Raw genomic sequence first — 13,055 nt, forward strand, 5'->3', positions numbered from 1 at the left:
TAGGGAACTCTTCCTGCTGCATATTTATTAAAAAAAAGAACTTTCCTGATCAATGTTTTATCACTGTATCAGTCTTGATCACATATTGACCAAGAATATTCTCATTTTTAATAGATTTGATGTGTAAAGTGTGTAGAATACCGCTTATTTCTCTTTTCCGAAGTGTTTTGTAACTTGCCTTTCCACTGAGGCAGTGAATGTGAAATTAGGCATTATATAATGTACAGATATAATGTCATTATAATAACCGGAGGACTGTCACATACTTTACATCTGAATCAGGTTCAGAGAAGTCACAAGCATGTCACTGTGACCAGCACTGCCTCGGGATATATAAACAATACAATGCGTGTCAACGTCTGTTTGTTAAACAGCACCACAACCATTCCATTTTGCAGTAATTGCACAGCTAAAAACATCATTAAAAAACAACTTGTAAGTGTGTTTCCTATAAACGTAACTCCTGAATTCACCTCCCTTGCATGCCTGGAGCTCATTGGCTCAGTTATACACTGACTGGTGGCATGTTACAAGGCACTTTTCTGCCATGTGGTTACACCACTGTAAGAGAACGGATTGCAACATTTATAATCCTGTTAGGGAAGCGGCTAGATTGGCATTGTTCTAAGAACCGGTATTATAACATCTGTAGTACATTAGAATGGTTTAGTACACATACATGGTTTTATTTGTAGTAATCATTTTGAATTAATAATAGCTTTTATCAAATATTTTATCTTACATATATATTTTATACAAATTCTGCTGTAAATATTGCTAAATTAATTGTAATTTTATTCCAACCCCCAAGAATCTTAAAGTGTAAGATTAGTGATTGGATATTGTAAGAAAATGTTAAAACCCTGACAGTTTTTTTTTTTATGTTTGTATGACATTGGGTAAATTTCCCTTTACTACCTGTCTCAGAGATGTAACAGGAAGTTCAAGGAAATCTGCCAAGGAATTCCCACCATAGGCAGTTGTTACAAGAACAGGTGTCCCCATTGCATGTTTTGTTTTGTACAGCAGACAACTTTTAGGGGTCTACTTATAAATCAGTGAATCTCACCTTTGCTGCAACATTCCTTGGGGAAATATTATTGCTTACATAAAAACACATGGACCTGGTGGATAATCTTCCAGGTCCATGTGTTTCAATACCAGCAATTGATAATCCACCAGGTAATGTTTCATTGAAAGTCAGATTCACTGCTTTATAAATAAACCCCTTATATTTTAGACTTATAGAGACAATAAGTCAGAATGGCTCTGGCACTACATATGCTTTGACAGCCCAAAAAGAGCTGGTACAATCAGATTGTATAATATTTGGCCATCTTAATGGAGTCCTGGGTATCAGTAAAAGAGGTTGTAATTTTTTCCTGCTGTAAAACATATAAAGGACCTCGGAGAAAATACGGATGTTGTCATAGCAAAGAATTCTCTCATTACCGGGATATAAAGCTGAGATGTCACACGCCTGGAACAATCATACCGATAATTACTGAACACCTGAGCTGTATTCTCATTCTGGGTCAGTGATCAGAACACCAACCAGACAACCAGGATATTATAGAACCAGATCAGTAATGTCAGCTTACATCATCTCTCAGTCACAGGTACACTTTCAAAAAATTAGGGTAATTTAACTGGCATGGTGACAGGTGTAAACTTTCAGCTGTCTTTTTATTGGCGACTGTACTTTGCCGTCCAGGTGACTACGGCGCTCCCATTAGTTTATCCCTGGCACAGGGGAAAGATGTGAGCAAAATGTATAGAAATAGATATATTAGTATCTAAGTGCATGAATATATATAAAGGAGTGTGTGTGTGTGTATATGTATGTATATATATATATATATATATATATATATATATTAGTATCTGGGGGCATGTATATACCGGTATATATATATATATATATATATTAGTATCTTGGTGCAGGAGTGTATATGAGCACCCAGATGCTAATATATATATATATATATATATATATATATATATATATATATATTATATATATATATATATATATATATATATATATATATATATATATATATTAGTATCTGGGTGCATGTATACAAACAGGACTATATATATATATATATATATATATATATATATATATATATATACACACACACTACATATTTTCCTCACTTTTTTCCTGTGACAGGACTAAACAAATGTATAGTGAAGTAGCCATACATATATAAATGATATATATATATATATATATATATATGAGAAGAATATGTATTCCCCATGTTGATAAGTGTGTCACTGAGGTTTCCAATCCCCTGACAGCTCCGTCATTTTCCTCCCAAGCCCAGGGAGCCGCCCGGTGTGAGGCAGCCCGGTGACTCCATTCCAGTCATGTATTTCGCTCCACCCCAGATGTTGCGGGCGCTTTCCCTGCTCTCCCAGCTGACTGGCAGCCCTTGTTTACTGGTTGGATATTGGTTGGAAGGGGGGGCCGAGAGACTTTGCAAGAACTAGTATCATACATGTCTGTATTTTTCTACACATTTGTCGGTCCCAGCGCTTTTTCTTCCGTTTTTCACACGCTTCTTTGGAAAGGTGAACGGAGCGGGAAGGCGATCTGCACGATCCGCAGGCAGAAAGCCATACGGTTCGCCTCTGATTCACCCGTGTGCCTCTCCTCGGCCCAAGACATTTTCAGGCGATCGGGTCTCCTCATGCGCTGGGCCCCAAGTTGAAGATCTCGCAGCGGGCATTCCCGAGTGTATGTTGTGTTTGGAGCCAGATTCACCCACCTCTAACACGGCTATTCGTAGGCTGGAAAAGAAACATTCACCATAAATAAGGGGCTGCGTTGCCGTTTCCTGTCTTCAGGGAGATTTTTTATTGTTTTTCCTGTTCCCAGAAAAGGAGATCTGACAGAAGGTGTCGGTGATCGGGCTGTATATAGAGCGAGATTTGTGGGGCTGCCGTGTCTCCGCCGATCTCTTGTCCTCACCATGCTACCACAGTGCCGGAGCTGCAAGAATCTCATCATAAAATAGGAGAGAATCGCCGGGATCCGGGCTTCTGTGTGCTGACCAGGCAGCCGAGCGCTACGGGCGCCTCTACAGCAAGGGGGCAGCTTGGCATGGGACTGGGGGAGATGGTGGGTGTGGGGCACCCCAATAATAACCCCGCTCCAGGAGCCAGATGGCGCCTACTGCTGCCCATCCTCGCCGCCCTCCTCCTCCTCCTGTGCGGCCAGAGCCATGGGAAAAGTAAGTGCACGATTTACGTGTCACCTCTAAGCCGTGGGGAACTTTGTTATGCAAGAACGTGGCCGACTGATGCGCGGCATGGGGGGCTGTTTTGTTTATTAAAGCTGCGTGTGGTTTAATGGCCGGTGCTCCCCCCTCGCGTTGTTTGCCTGCTGGTCACGTGTGCCGCGTTTACGGTGTTGGGCCCAGTGCGTGAAGCGTGGCCGCAGCCTCGTCTGTTATGAGGCCGGCGTGGCCAAACTCGAGGCTGCGTGCTGCGCCCCGCGTACTAGGCCTCGCAGCTGGTTTCGGTCGAAATGGTAAACAGAGGGGGAGGGGTCGGTGTGCTGGCTGGGGACGCCGCCTCTTCATAGGCTACGTTACCAATCTCCTAGGCACAACGTCCGCATGTTTGTGTGATATGGGGCAGGTGAAGGGCGGCCCGGGGCTGTGTGTGTGTAAAACGTGTGAATTGGGGGGTAATGGTAGCAGGCACTGCCTTGGCTGTAAGGCACCACACTGGGTTCATATTGTCATGTTATTTTAAATAACTTTTATTTCTCCTCACTTCCTGTTTATGTGACTAGTGTCAGAACAGGAAGTGAAGAGCAATGTCCCTCAGCTATGTACAGACATAGAGTTCCAGAGACAGTGGGCCTGGTCTGCCCTATGGAGGGGGTAATGTGCTGTCCATACAAAATCGTAGCCATTAAATGATCCCGTGACACCTGTACACATCCCAGATTGTCACCTGGAAAGTCACAAAAAGTTGGAGTGTGTATGTCAACTTGTCTCTGCAGTTTGTGGAGATTTCTGCTGTTTCCTGTCCATGTGGTGGGTGAAATGAGGCATTTATATGATATAAGTCAGGGTTTCCCAAGCTTCTTTACATGTGGGAACCCTTGAAATCACTTTCAGGTCTTCAGGGAAGCTCTGCTATAATTCCCATGTCCACATCTCACAGTACATTAGTGTGGTGGTCAGTAAGAAGAATGGCCAGATCGCCAAAAACCTGTGGAGATACCCTGATATAAGCAGTAAATATGATGGCAGTAACAAATGGAGAATTGACGTAGTGTTGTGCTTGTCAGCAATCAGTTGTTTGTAGCATAGGACAGAATAGGAAGGCGAGCGCTCCTCAAATGGGACACTGGGAAAATATTAGATGAAGGACTAAGTTTACCCCATCTTATCCTTCAGTTGTATAATAGAGTGGGGTATGCTTTTTATCATCCGCTTTATAAACCCCACACTCGTATCGTGAGATGTTTAGTCCTGAAGAGGTGGGAATGTGGTTACAAAACTAGGCGGCCTGGTTTATACCGGAGTGTAAGGGGGAGTGCGTTTTCTTGTGTATACAAGCCGCTCACGGGGCACAGTGTTGTCTGATGCAATGAAAATTGTGTCCTTAGGGGGAAATCGCTGATAAAAATGTGCTTTGGAGCAACAGAAATGTGTTGGCTACAGAGATCCTCCAGCGGACATTAAGATTTGGAGAGTAAAAGCTTTTGCAAAGTCACCATCAATTACGTTCAGTAAACAGATCGCTAACTGTGTAGGCATTTAGCTTAAAAAAAAAAAAGGGAAACTTGGACATGACAAGGAAAAAGTTGTTGCCATTTACGTTAATCAATGAGTTTGGAGAAGGTCCAGGTATCTGATTGTTATGGATATGGTATGATACATAGGAGTTCAGATACAGAGTATTTTTAGTTTAGACCATAGCCTAAATCATTTTTTAGACAGAGGTAACAGACAGGGGTTGAATTGGTGCCCCTCCTGGGGAAATCATCTTTATCATATTCACCAAGACAGAAGTGAGGTAAATTCTATCATTATCACCACTGCTTGGTTGGATTCAGACTATCCAGACTCCATCACTTCATTGCGAGGGAGCAAAGTACTTGTTCAGCATGCTGTGTTTGGTATTTACACAACAAATCCATTTCCCTGTTATAACAAGTGATGCTCAAATCAGTTGCATTGCGATGTTCTTGGGTTGTGCATAGATTTTTGTTTAGGGCGAGTCTTTGCATGCTTCAGTAAAGACTGGTTGGTTAGCTTGTTGTGTATAAATGAAATAATTATTCCACCCAAAACTGAGCCTTGTTTCACTACTGCCAACTGAGTTTATCAATAAGTTTTTACACAACCAAGTCTTGTCATAACAGTAAACAGTAATTACTTTCACATGTATATAAATCATCACACTTTTTAATAGGCTAACATTTTAGTTCACTTTAATAATGGTGCCTCCTCCCTGTGTTAAATGTTGTTTAAAAAAAGACAAATAAAAGCAAACCTTGCTTGCCTTAGCCCCAACACCTGGGCAAAGATTGACACCACAATTCCATTGAGATCTTTGAGTTGCTGAGGGTCCCATATCTTCTAAGAAGATGCTCCATGTTCTATGTAGGAGCTTCATTGTGTGAGATTTGGAATACTTACTTTTTCAAAGAACCTTGCTGGGTGGGTTTTGATGTTACCAGCATGGGTGCAGAACCCGGGGAAAGGGAAGTATGACTTATTTTCCTGTCTTTCCTAGATGGGCAGAGTGTGCGCTATATATTAGGTAAATCCTTCCTTTACTACAAGGGCCACTTTTGGTAAAGTATGTCTAACGCCATTCATTTGCTTATCCAAACAAAGCAAATATTGCCGATATTTCAATATTTTATAGATGCCGAAGAATGAAAGCATCTAACAGTTTTATACCTTTGGAAATGTTCAGGCACAGCAGAATCTACAAATTGCTGAATTATTATTTCCATAGTTGTTTTTGTGCAGGATGAACAATGTACAAATCTTTGCAGATTAAACAAATCTGCATAAAAGAGGTACATTAAAAATCCTAAATGAAAGGTTCCAACATCCCTGTTGTAATTTTAGTTAACTAGCCAGCCATGCACAACTGCATTACTTTTTACACAAAGTAACCTTTAAGGATTGATTAACATTAATATAGAACCTCCAACCAGTACTTTTTGTTTTGGATAGTGTGGTGCCAGGATACAGCCACTGTAGAGTTTTTACTGCTGTCCGTAGTCTTTTTGGGAAGGTTTGTCCTCACTTCCTTTCCTTGACAGCAAGACGTAAGAAGAAATCTGTTTCTTGTTTCTGTGACAATTATAAACAGTCAGAGATAGGAAATGAGGTAAAATCTTCCCAACATGGGCATAGGGAGCAAAACATTAACATTACAGGATAGTTAAATCTTCCCTACTTTATCCAGAACAACACTTTTGTAGTCTGATGTGCCTTTGGAATAATTGTCGTTTTGTTGTGCTTTCCTTTTTTGTTTTCTAAATTTCTATTTGTTAAACATTTTTAATGACTGTGACCTGCATTTCAGCAAGAAATAACCTATTATAGGCATATGTGAAATTGGCAGCCTGACTAATTGGACTTTATCTGATGTCAATATTGTATTTTCCAGCACAGATTCTCACAAAGTAAAGTACAAAGCTGTTTGTTTGTAGTGTGAGAGAAATGCTGTAAATTTCAACTTCCTCATGTGTTAGCTTGTTATTTGTCACACGGAGACAAAATTATCTGTAGTTCTCTTTTGGGAGAACTGGTTGTGTTGTACAATATTCTCTACACATTTTGTGCATTTGCTGGTGTGATTATTGTTTGGTCAGTTTTAGGAGAACCTCAATCTGAAGCAATTTGGTCAACTGACTTTAAACAACCAGTCATAAATTGGAAGCGGTGAACTCAGACATATTAATAAATGTTGATCAAAGTGCACGTTTTGAGGCATTTGTACAAATAGTTGCTTATATCTCATCAGAATGCTGATCTCTTTTTGAATGAATAGAATGACTGGAAGGAATGCAGAATTTCTTAAATGTATACTTGCGAGGCTTCTAACCAATTGATTATTGATTTGGAAATTGATGTGGTTGGGCACATTGGCATAAAGCAAAATTGTCAGCAGATCTGCATGTATGTACTGCGCTTATAAGGGCAGTTTGCCCAACTTGCTTTAGGATCTTTTCTTGAGGTCCATAAGAATAATGACGCACAATCAGTCTTCCCTGAACATACACAGACATATATTATTGACAACTGGCTGTTCTTCATAAGTTATTGTCTTTTTTTTTTTTTTATTTTTTTTTATTACAAACGGTTTAGGAGGGGAGAACTTTGCCCAAAAAAACAACTAAAGTTCAACACACAGTTTGCGGTCCAAAGGTTTCTCTGTTCCCTGCTGTCAACAAACACTAAGAAAACGAACATTTGCTGTACTCTTGGGAGGGAGGGAAAAAACTTGGTAAAATATTAAAAAAAAAAAAAGATTACCTTGCAGTCTGGAGTTGGGGGTCATGCTGTTTTAACATTAATGGATTAAAGGTATCAATTAACACCTTTTGATGTATGACCTCTTGTATTTTTATAGGTTGGTTCGAGTAGTTATCAGACTAGTAGAAAGGTCAACATTTCTGCATTCTATTTGCTCCCCAGAATAAAACTGCGGGGAGTATAAGTAAGGTACAGAAAAGTCTGTGAAGTGACCGAGTATCTGAACTGTGACTGATATGCCACTGTTGGTAAAGTTAGTCCCAGACAGAATGACCTATGTCACTCTAGAAAGTACATAATAATCCTATAATAAATTGAACACGCAGATGCTTTCATGTTTTCTTTTTCTTTTTTTCTGAAATAACAGCAGAATATGTGCAAACTGATGTCAGTTTGTCAAAGTCCACAGGCTAAGTATTGATGCCTGTGCTCAAATGTAACAAATGAGTAGTATGAAGGAAGAATACAATGTATTCACATTTCTGTGTTCCTAACATGCACAATTGTGTTAATCATCAAGCATAAAAATTAGTAATCCTGTTTACAAAATCCTCACTGACTGCAACATGAACTTGGCCTGGTGATGACCACATGATTAAAAAAATTTATGTCAGCTTCGACATACCAGCTGAGTCTTGTGCTTCTCTACCATATTGCACAGCGTACTGTGTTAGTGTAACTTGGAGACATACATATAGGTTCCAGACTGCTTCATAAAGTCAGCAACTTACTTCACAAGGTTGGATAGCATAGAGGAGTAGCTTGCCTCTACTAAATTGTACGCTGTATACACAATATTATTTAATGAAGTAACACTTGGGTGGTATTCCGTGGACAGCTATTTTCCAAATGATACTCTTCTAGTACATCCTAAAGTGTTAATCTACCCAAAACTAATACTTAATCTTTGTCTTTTGGGTTGTTGTCTTTATAAATACTGTTCAATGACTTGGAAGTACATGTTTGACCTGAGATCTCAGCTTGGCCCAGATTTCTTTTTTAATATAATGTGGTGAAAATATTACCCTGTTGGGGTTTCAGTAAAGTATATCTAATAATTTTAGAATAAATGTGGAATCTTGTTGGTTCTTTATTGCTGGCTTTGTCCTTTTGGACCTGAAGACCATTCTCACTGGGGTACAAAGTGATGGAATTTTAAGGAGGGAAGATGTAGGTAGATCATTTAGTAACAGCTGTTTGAGAGATTCCCTTTATATAAGAAAGCTTTTCTGTGACATTACATTGTGCTTTAGCTAGAAATCGGAAATCCTAAAATCAACAAGATTTAGACAGCAAAAACAGCTTACATGGGTACTTGCAAATCCCTTTGTCTTATGTTAAACCAATAAAAATATTTTGGCTGGAGAAACACATTATTGTTACATTATGGGGATTGCAACAGGAGAATTTCTTCAAAATACTTGAGCTTTTGTAGCTGAAGGGAAAGAACATGTGTTGCAAAGAAAATATTGAAATTGGTGGTTGTTTTGGTTAAATTGGAGCTCTCTACCATACAATCATAATAAGTAAAATGACAAGGCATTCCTCTGACACACAGAAACTGCGTGAAAAGGTGGCGGGAAACTGGGAAAATAGGAGAAACGTCAGGTTTCTGTTGAATTTTAATAAAGGCTCTAACTTTTATTTACTTTTTTATGGGTCATCAAGATATAGCTGCAGAACTAACGTCAATGTGTTTAAGGTCCTCCTTAACATTTTGGCCAATTAATGCTATATTTGGATAATAATAATAGAAACCTTTTTATTTTCTCTTTTTTTCTTTATTTCCTCAAATTATTTGGATTCTTAGATACTGTACTAAAGGTATTAATATGGTGACATGACTATAAACGATTCCATTTGAATGAATACTGATCATGTAAGAACATTATGTACTGGATCGGCTGATGCCCTAAGGTGTTTATTTGGTCCCATTTCAAAAGAGGATTTATAAAATGTGGCCCAGTTATCACATTTTACTGCCAAAAAAGTGCCATTCTATTTACAATCAACTCACTCTGTACGTACACAATGTTCACTTCCTTCCTTGTTAGGGTAATCTTCTCACTTTTTTCTGATTCTGTCCCTCCAGTGGCACTTTTACTTTCATTGGCTGTTTAATTAAACATTCACACCAGTGTTTATTATGATTGTGCACTTGCCTTTTACAAATTGGTTCCAAATATCAGTGCAACATCACATTCCCTTACTTAGCTCCAGAATCATTGTGTGTGTTGCGCAGTGCAATGATCAGACAATAGGCTCAATTCACAAAGCTTAAACACAAGGATCCTCCTGAATTTCACAATGTGACTGAAATTTATTAAATCTCATTGGACTTGGCTCACTCTAATACTTTCTAACTAAGAGAAGTATCATTTCAGCAGTTTGTTAGCTTTGTAAATTGAGGCTAATGTGCTTCTAAACTTAAAGTAGAAAACTGCACCTTTTTAGAAGTGGTTGGAATTGCTTAACCTGTCTGGGGTTGCTATAGAATTTACATCTTCACCTAGTGTTGTTTGCCGTCAATAGGCGCTGCACTAAAAGCTGTATAGGCGTAGACTTTATTCAGAATTGTATATAGATGCTATATAAATGTGTAAATTATATAAATACTTCAAATAAACGGGACATTTCTAATGACAAAACCATTCATTTTATTTGGCATTTCTGGAAATTATCTAATATCTTGTTTGTTTTGTTTTGTTTTTTTTTTTTCAGCATTATGCTGTCAATTGTATTTTATAGCCACTTTGAAACAAACATAATGTTTCAATGAATCTTGTTTTAAAACATGTGGTTGTGAATATTTAACCCCTATTTACCCTTCAAGTTTGTTTTGGATTTGTGCATAATAAAAGGATTTACGTCATTACAAAAATATGGCAGATGCCATTGTTGACCAATTGTTTTTTTTTTTAACTGCAATTTAATGAGATTAATTATCATCCTATCGTCACTGGTCTTCATATTAGAGTTATGCATGATGAGTGCATACTGAGGATGAGGGAAAATAAAAAAAAAATAAATAGGACTTGGCAGCTCCCATTGAAATAAAATATATTTTGTATGCGTAATAAAAATATACTTAAAAAGTAAATAAATGTCTATTTACCATTTAAAGCCTAATTTCATGAACACTGTTTATCCAGCTACAGAGAGTTCTTTATAACTCTGACTTTATATAAATTTTGGACCTAACAGATTCCACCTTGATGAAACTGCATGATGAATAAGTATCTGCCTGTACTTTTTTAGCATTGTGCATACCATTACCTCTGACCAAATATCTCACTCTGTGTGCAGAAACGCAGCCCCAAACCTGCATGGAACATCCAACATGCTTCACCAGCAACGAAAGACTTGTACAGCTCGCTGAACATACTGCCTTCCGTTTATTGCCAAATTTATCACATTTGAAAGTATTACTTTAGATCACTTGCTGCTATTTTCTGTATACTAGTGCAGGAATCTCTTCTGCTAAGTTTGCCTGGCTGACCACTGTGGTTTTGGTCCTGAGCATTGTGTATTTCTTTGCTTGTACAGAACATCTGAAAATGCATGCCACCTTTGAATTTTCTGCCTGTAACAGATGTGGTTTATGCAGTAATACTTTTGCCATTGTATATTATTTTTTACATTCAGCTAGCTTCAGTGACCTTAATTTATAAAAGGTAGAACAGATTTTGTTCCCTGGCATATGGGCTTTTAAAAGTGAACAAACGTACCATAATACCTCTAAGATAACAAGAATCTACATTCACTTGAATGTAGAACTGTTTGTTACTGATGTTACCTGTTTTGCTCTGACCATTATTTTCGATCCATGCCAATCTATGACTTCTACTGCAGCCACAATGGTGAATTGGCAATTGTAGGGTGGTGATCACACTGAAAACGTAATCTCCTTTTTTAATGCACTTTGTAGATTGGTAATTGATGAAAAAAAAGGATTTACTTGGCTTTCTTTGAAAAAAATTCCATCACTATACAGCCTTTCCTAACAACCAGCTAAAACTTTGATTCCCTACAGTTGACAAAGTGAGCACTGATAATTATACACTTCCTAAACTTTTGCTTCTAACAAATGATTCTATAGGAGTTTTAAGACTTGTTTTCCCCACACACAGTACCCTGTTGGCAGACTGGACATTTGGAATTGTGGAGCTGAACTTCCCTTCCTGATCCTCCCCCACTCAAGCAAAGGGGGTTAGTAAGGGGATCCAAGTGAGGTTACGTGTACATAGATCTCATGTTTGATGCATGTGTGACTTTGTGCGATGAGGTCATGACTCATAGCAACTTGGAACCCGATATTCAAGGGAGAGATTAATATGATGCCCATTCCTTTTTCGGTCACTGTATATATGTAAACTGCTCTAGGACCATAATTCTTTTACATGCATTGAAAAAAAAATCATTTTTTTTTACTTCATATATTACTTTTCTTGTAATTCCACTGGCATTATTATAGATTAGTGTTGTTGTTTAAAATGTTTTATAACACTATAGCAGTATAGAATATTCAGTCTCTGCTCATATTTAGGTGTATAATACAAATTAGAACACAGAATAGATTTCTGTCACTGGAAACAATCTTTCTTGATCGTTTCCAGCAACGGTAGAATTAACAAGTACAGTATACACAGTGCTATTCTGCCCTTTGGAAAGGGGAAGGAGGGGGGGGTGGGTTGAGCAAGTGGCACCCTTCTGCGCTCTCCTACATTTTGGAAAATACTGTGGTCATCCCTATCCAGTCATTCATTAATCCGACAGGACCGTTCAGTGAATGACGGGGACTGGGTACTGCTGCACACATGCTGCATTTTCACCTAAGTCTCAGTCATTTGTCTTGGGTAACAATCATCTAGCATGTGTATGTAGCCTTAGAGCCTTTAAGGACCCCAAGGACCTTTTCCCAGAAGCATCCTGGCTTTTGAGGAAATTCCACTCAGTTTTCTTTGATTATTGGGGGTCCTCTTGGGTCCTCTACCATGCATTCAGCAACAAATAATTTGAATAGCCACTGGAGGACTTTGACTTTGTTTTTTAGCTTTTATCTTTTTGGAAGTTGTCCTTAACTGTCGCTTACAATACTACCTATCCTTCTACCTACACTGGAGTCAATTTTTTCCCTCTCGTCCCGCCACATGGTTGCCTATGGTGCCATGGACCTTAAGTTCTTTATAGTATTTGTGACAGTTGTCATAGGACCATCAAGTTGCTTTGAGATAGATTTAAAGCTTTTGCCTTTAACATAATTGTTTATAGTTTTCTTTCAGAGAGCCTTATACAACTCTCCTGCTTTCTCTGGTCCATGTTCACTGGGACTCTCAATAACAGCCATCACTTTTTTAATAGGATGAATGACTGCACTGATTTGTGAATACTTTGTAGAATTTTTCAAGATGTCTGTAAGGTAAAACTACACAGCCAGTACATACTCTTCTTTACTTGACTTAGTAGGATGAAAGGAGACCATTCTATAGTAAACTGGGCATTGTGACTGCAGGAGCAAGGTGAGAG

The 13,055-nt window shown here is 38.5% G+C and overlaps 1 protein-coding gene across 1 annotated transcript in view; it reads left to right on the plus strand.

Annotated features, from left to right (window-relative positions):
- Positions 1-2,467: 2,467 nt before the first annotated feature.
- Positions 2,468-13,055, plus strand: part of INSR (insulin receptor) — an 83,109-nt gene continuing 72,521 nt past the window's right edge. Inside the window, exon 1 of the mRNA XM_072404683.1 lies at positions 2,468-3,245. Within this exon, the coding sequence (XP_072260784.1) occupies positions 3,116-3,245 (130 nt within the window). The 5' untranslated portion in view covers positions 2,468-3,115. The remainder of the gene's footprint in view (positions 3,246-13,055) is intronic.

Source organism: Pyxicephalus adspersus, chromosome 3 (genome assembly GCF_032062135.1).
Source record: "Pyxicephalus adspersus chromosome 3, UCB_Pads_2.0, whole genome shotgun sequence".
Classification (NCBI taxonomy): domain Eukaryota; kingdom Metazoa; phylum Chordata; class Amphibia; order Anura; family Pyxicephalidae; genus Pyxicephalus; species Pyxicephalus adspersus.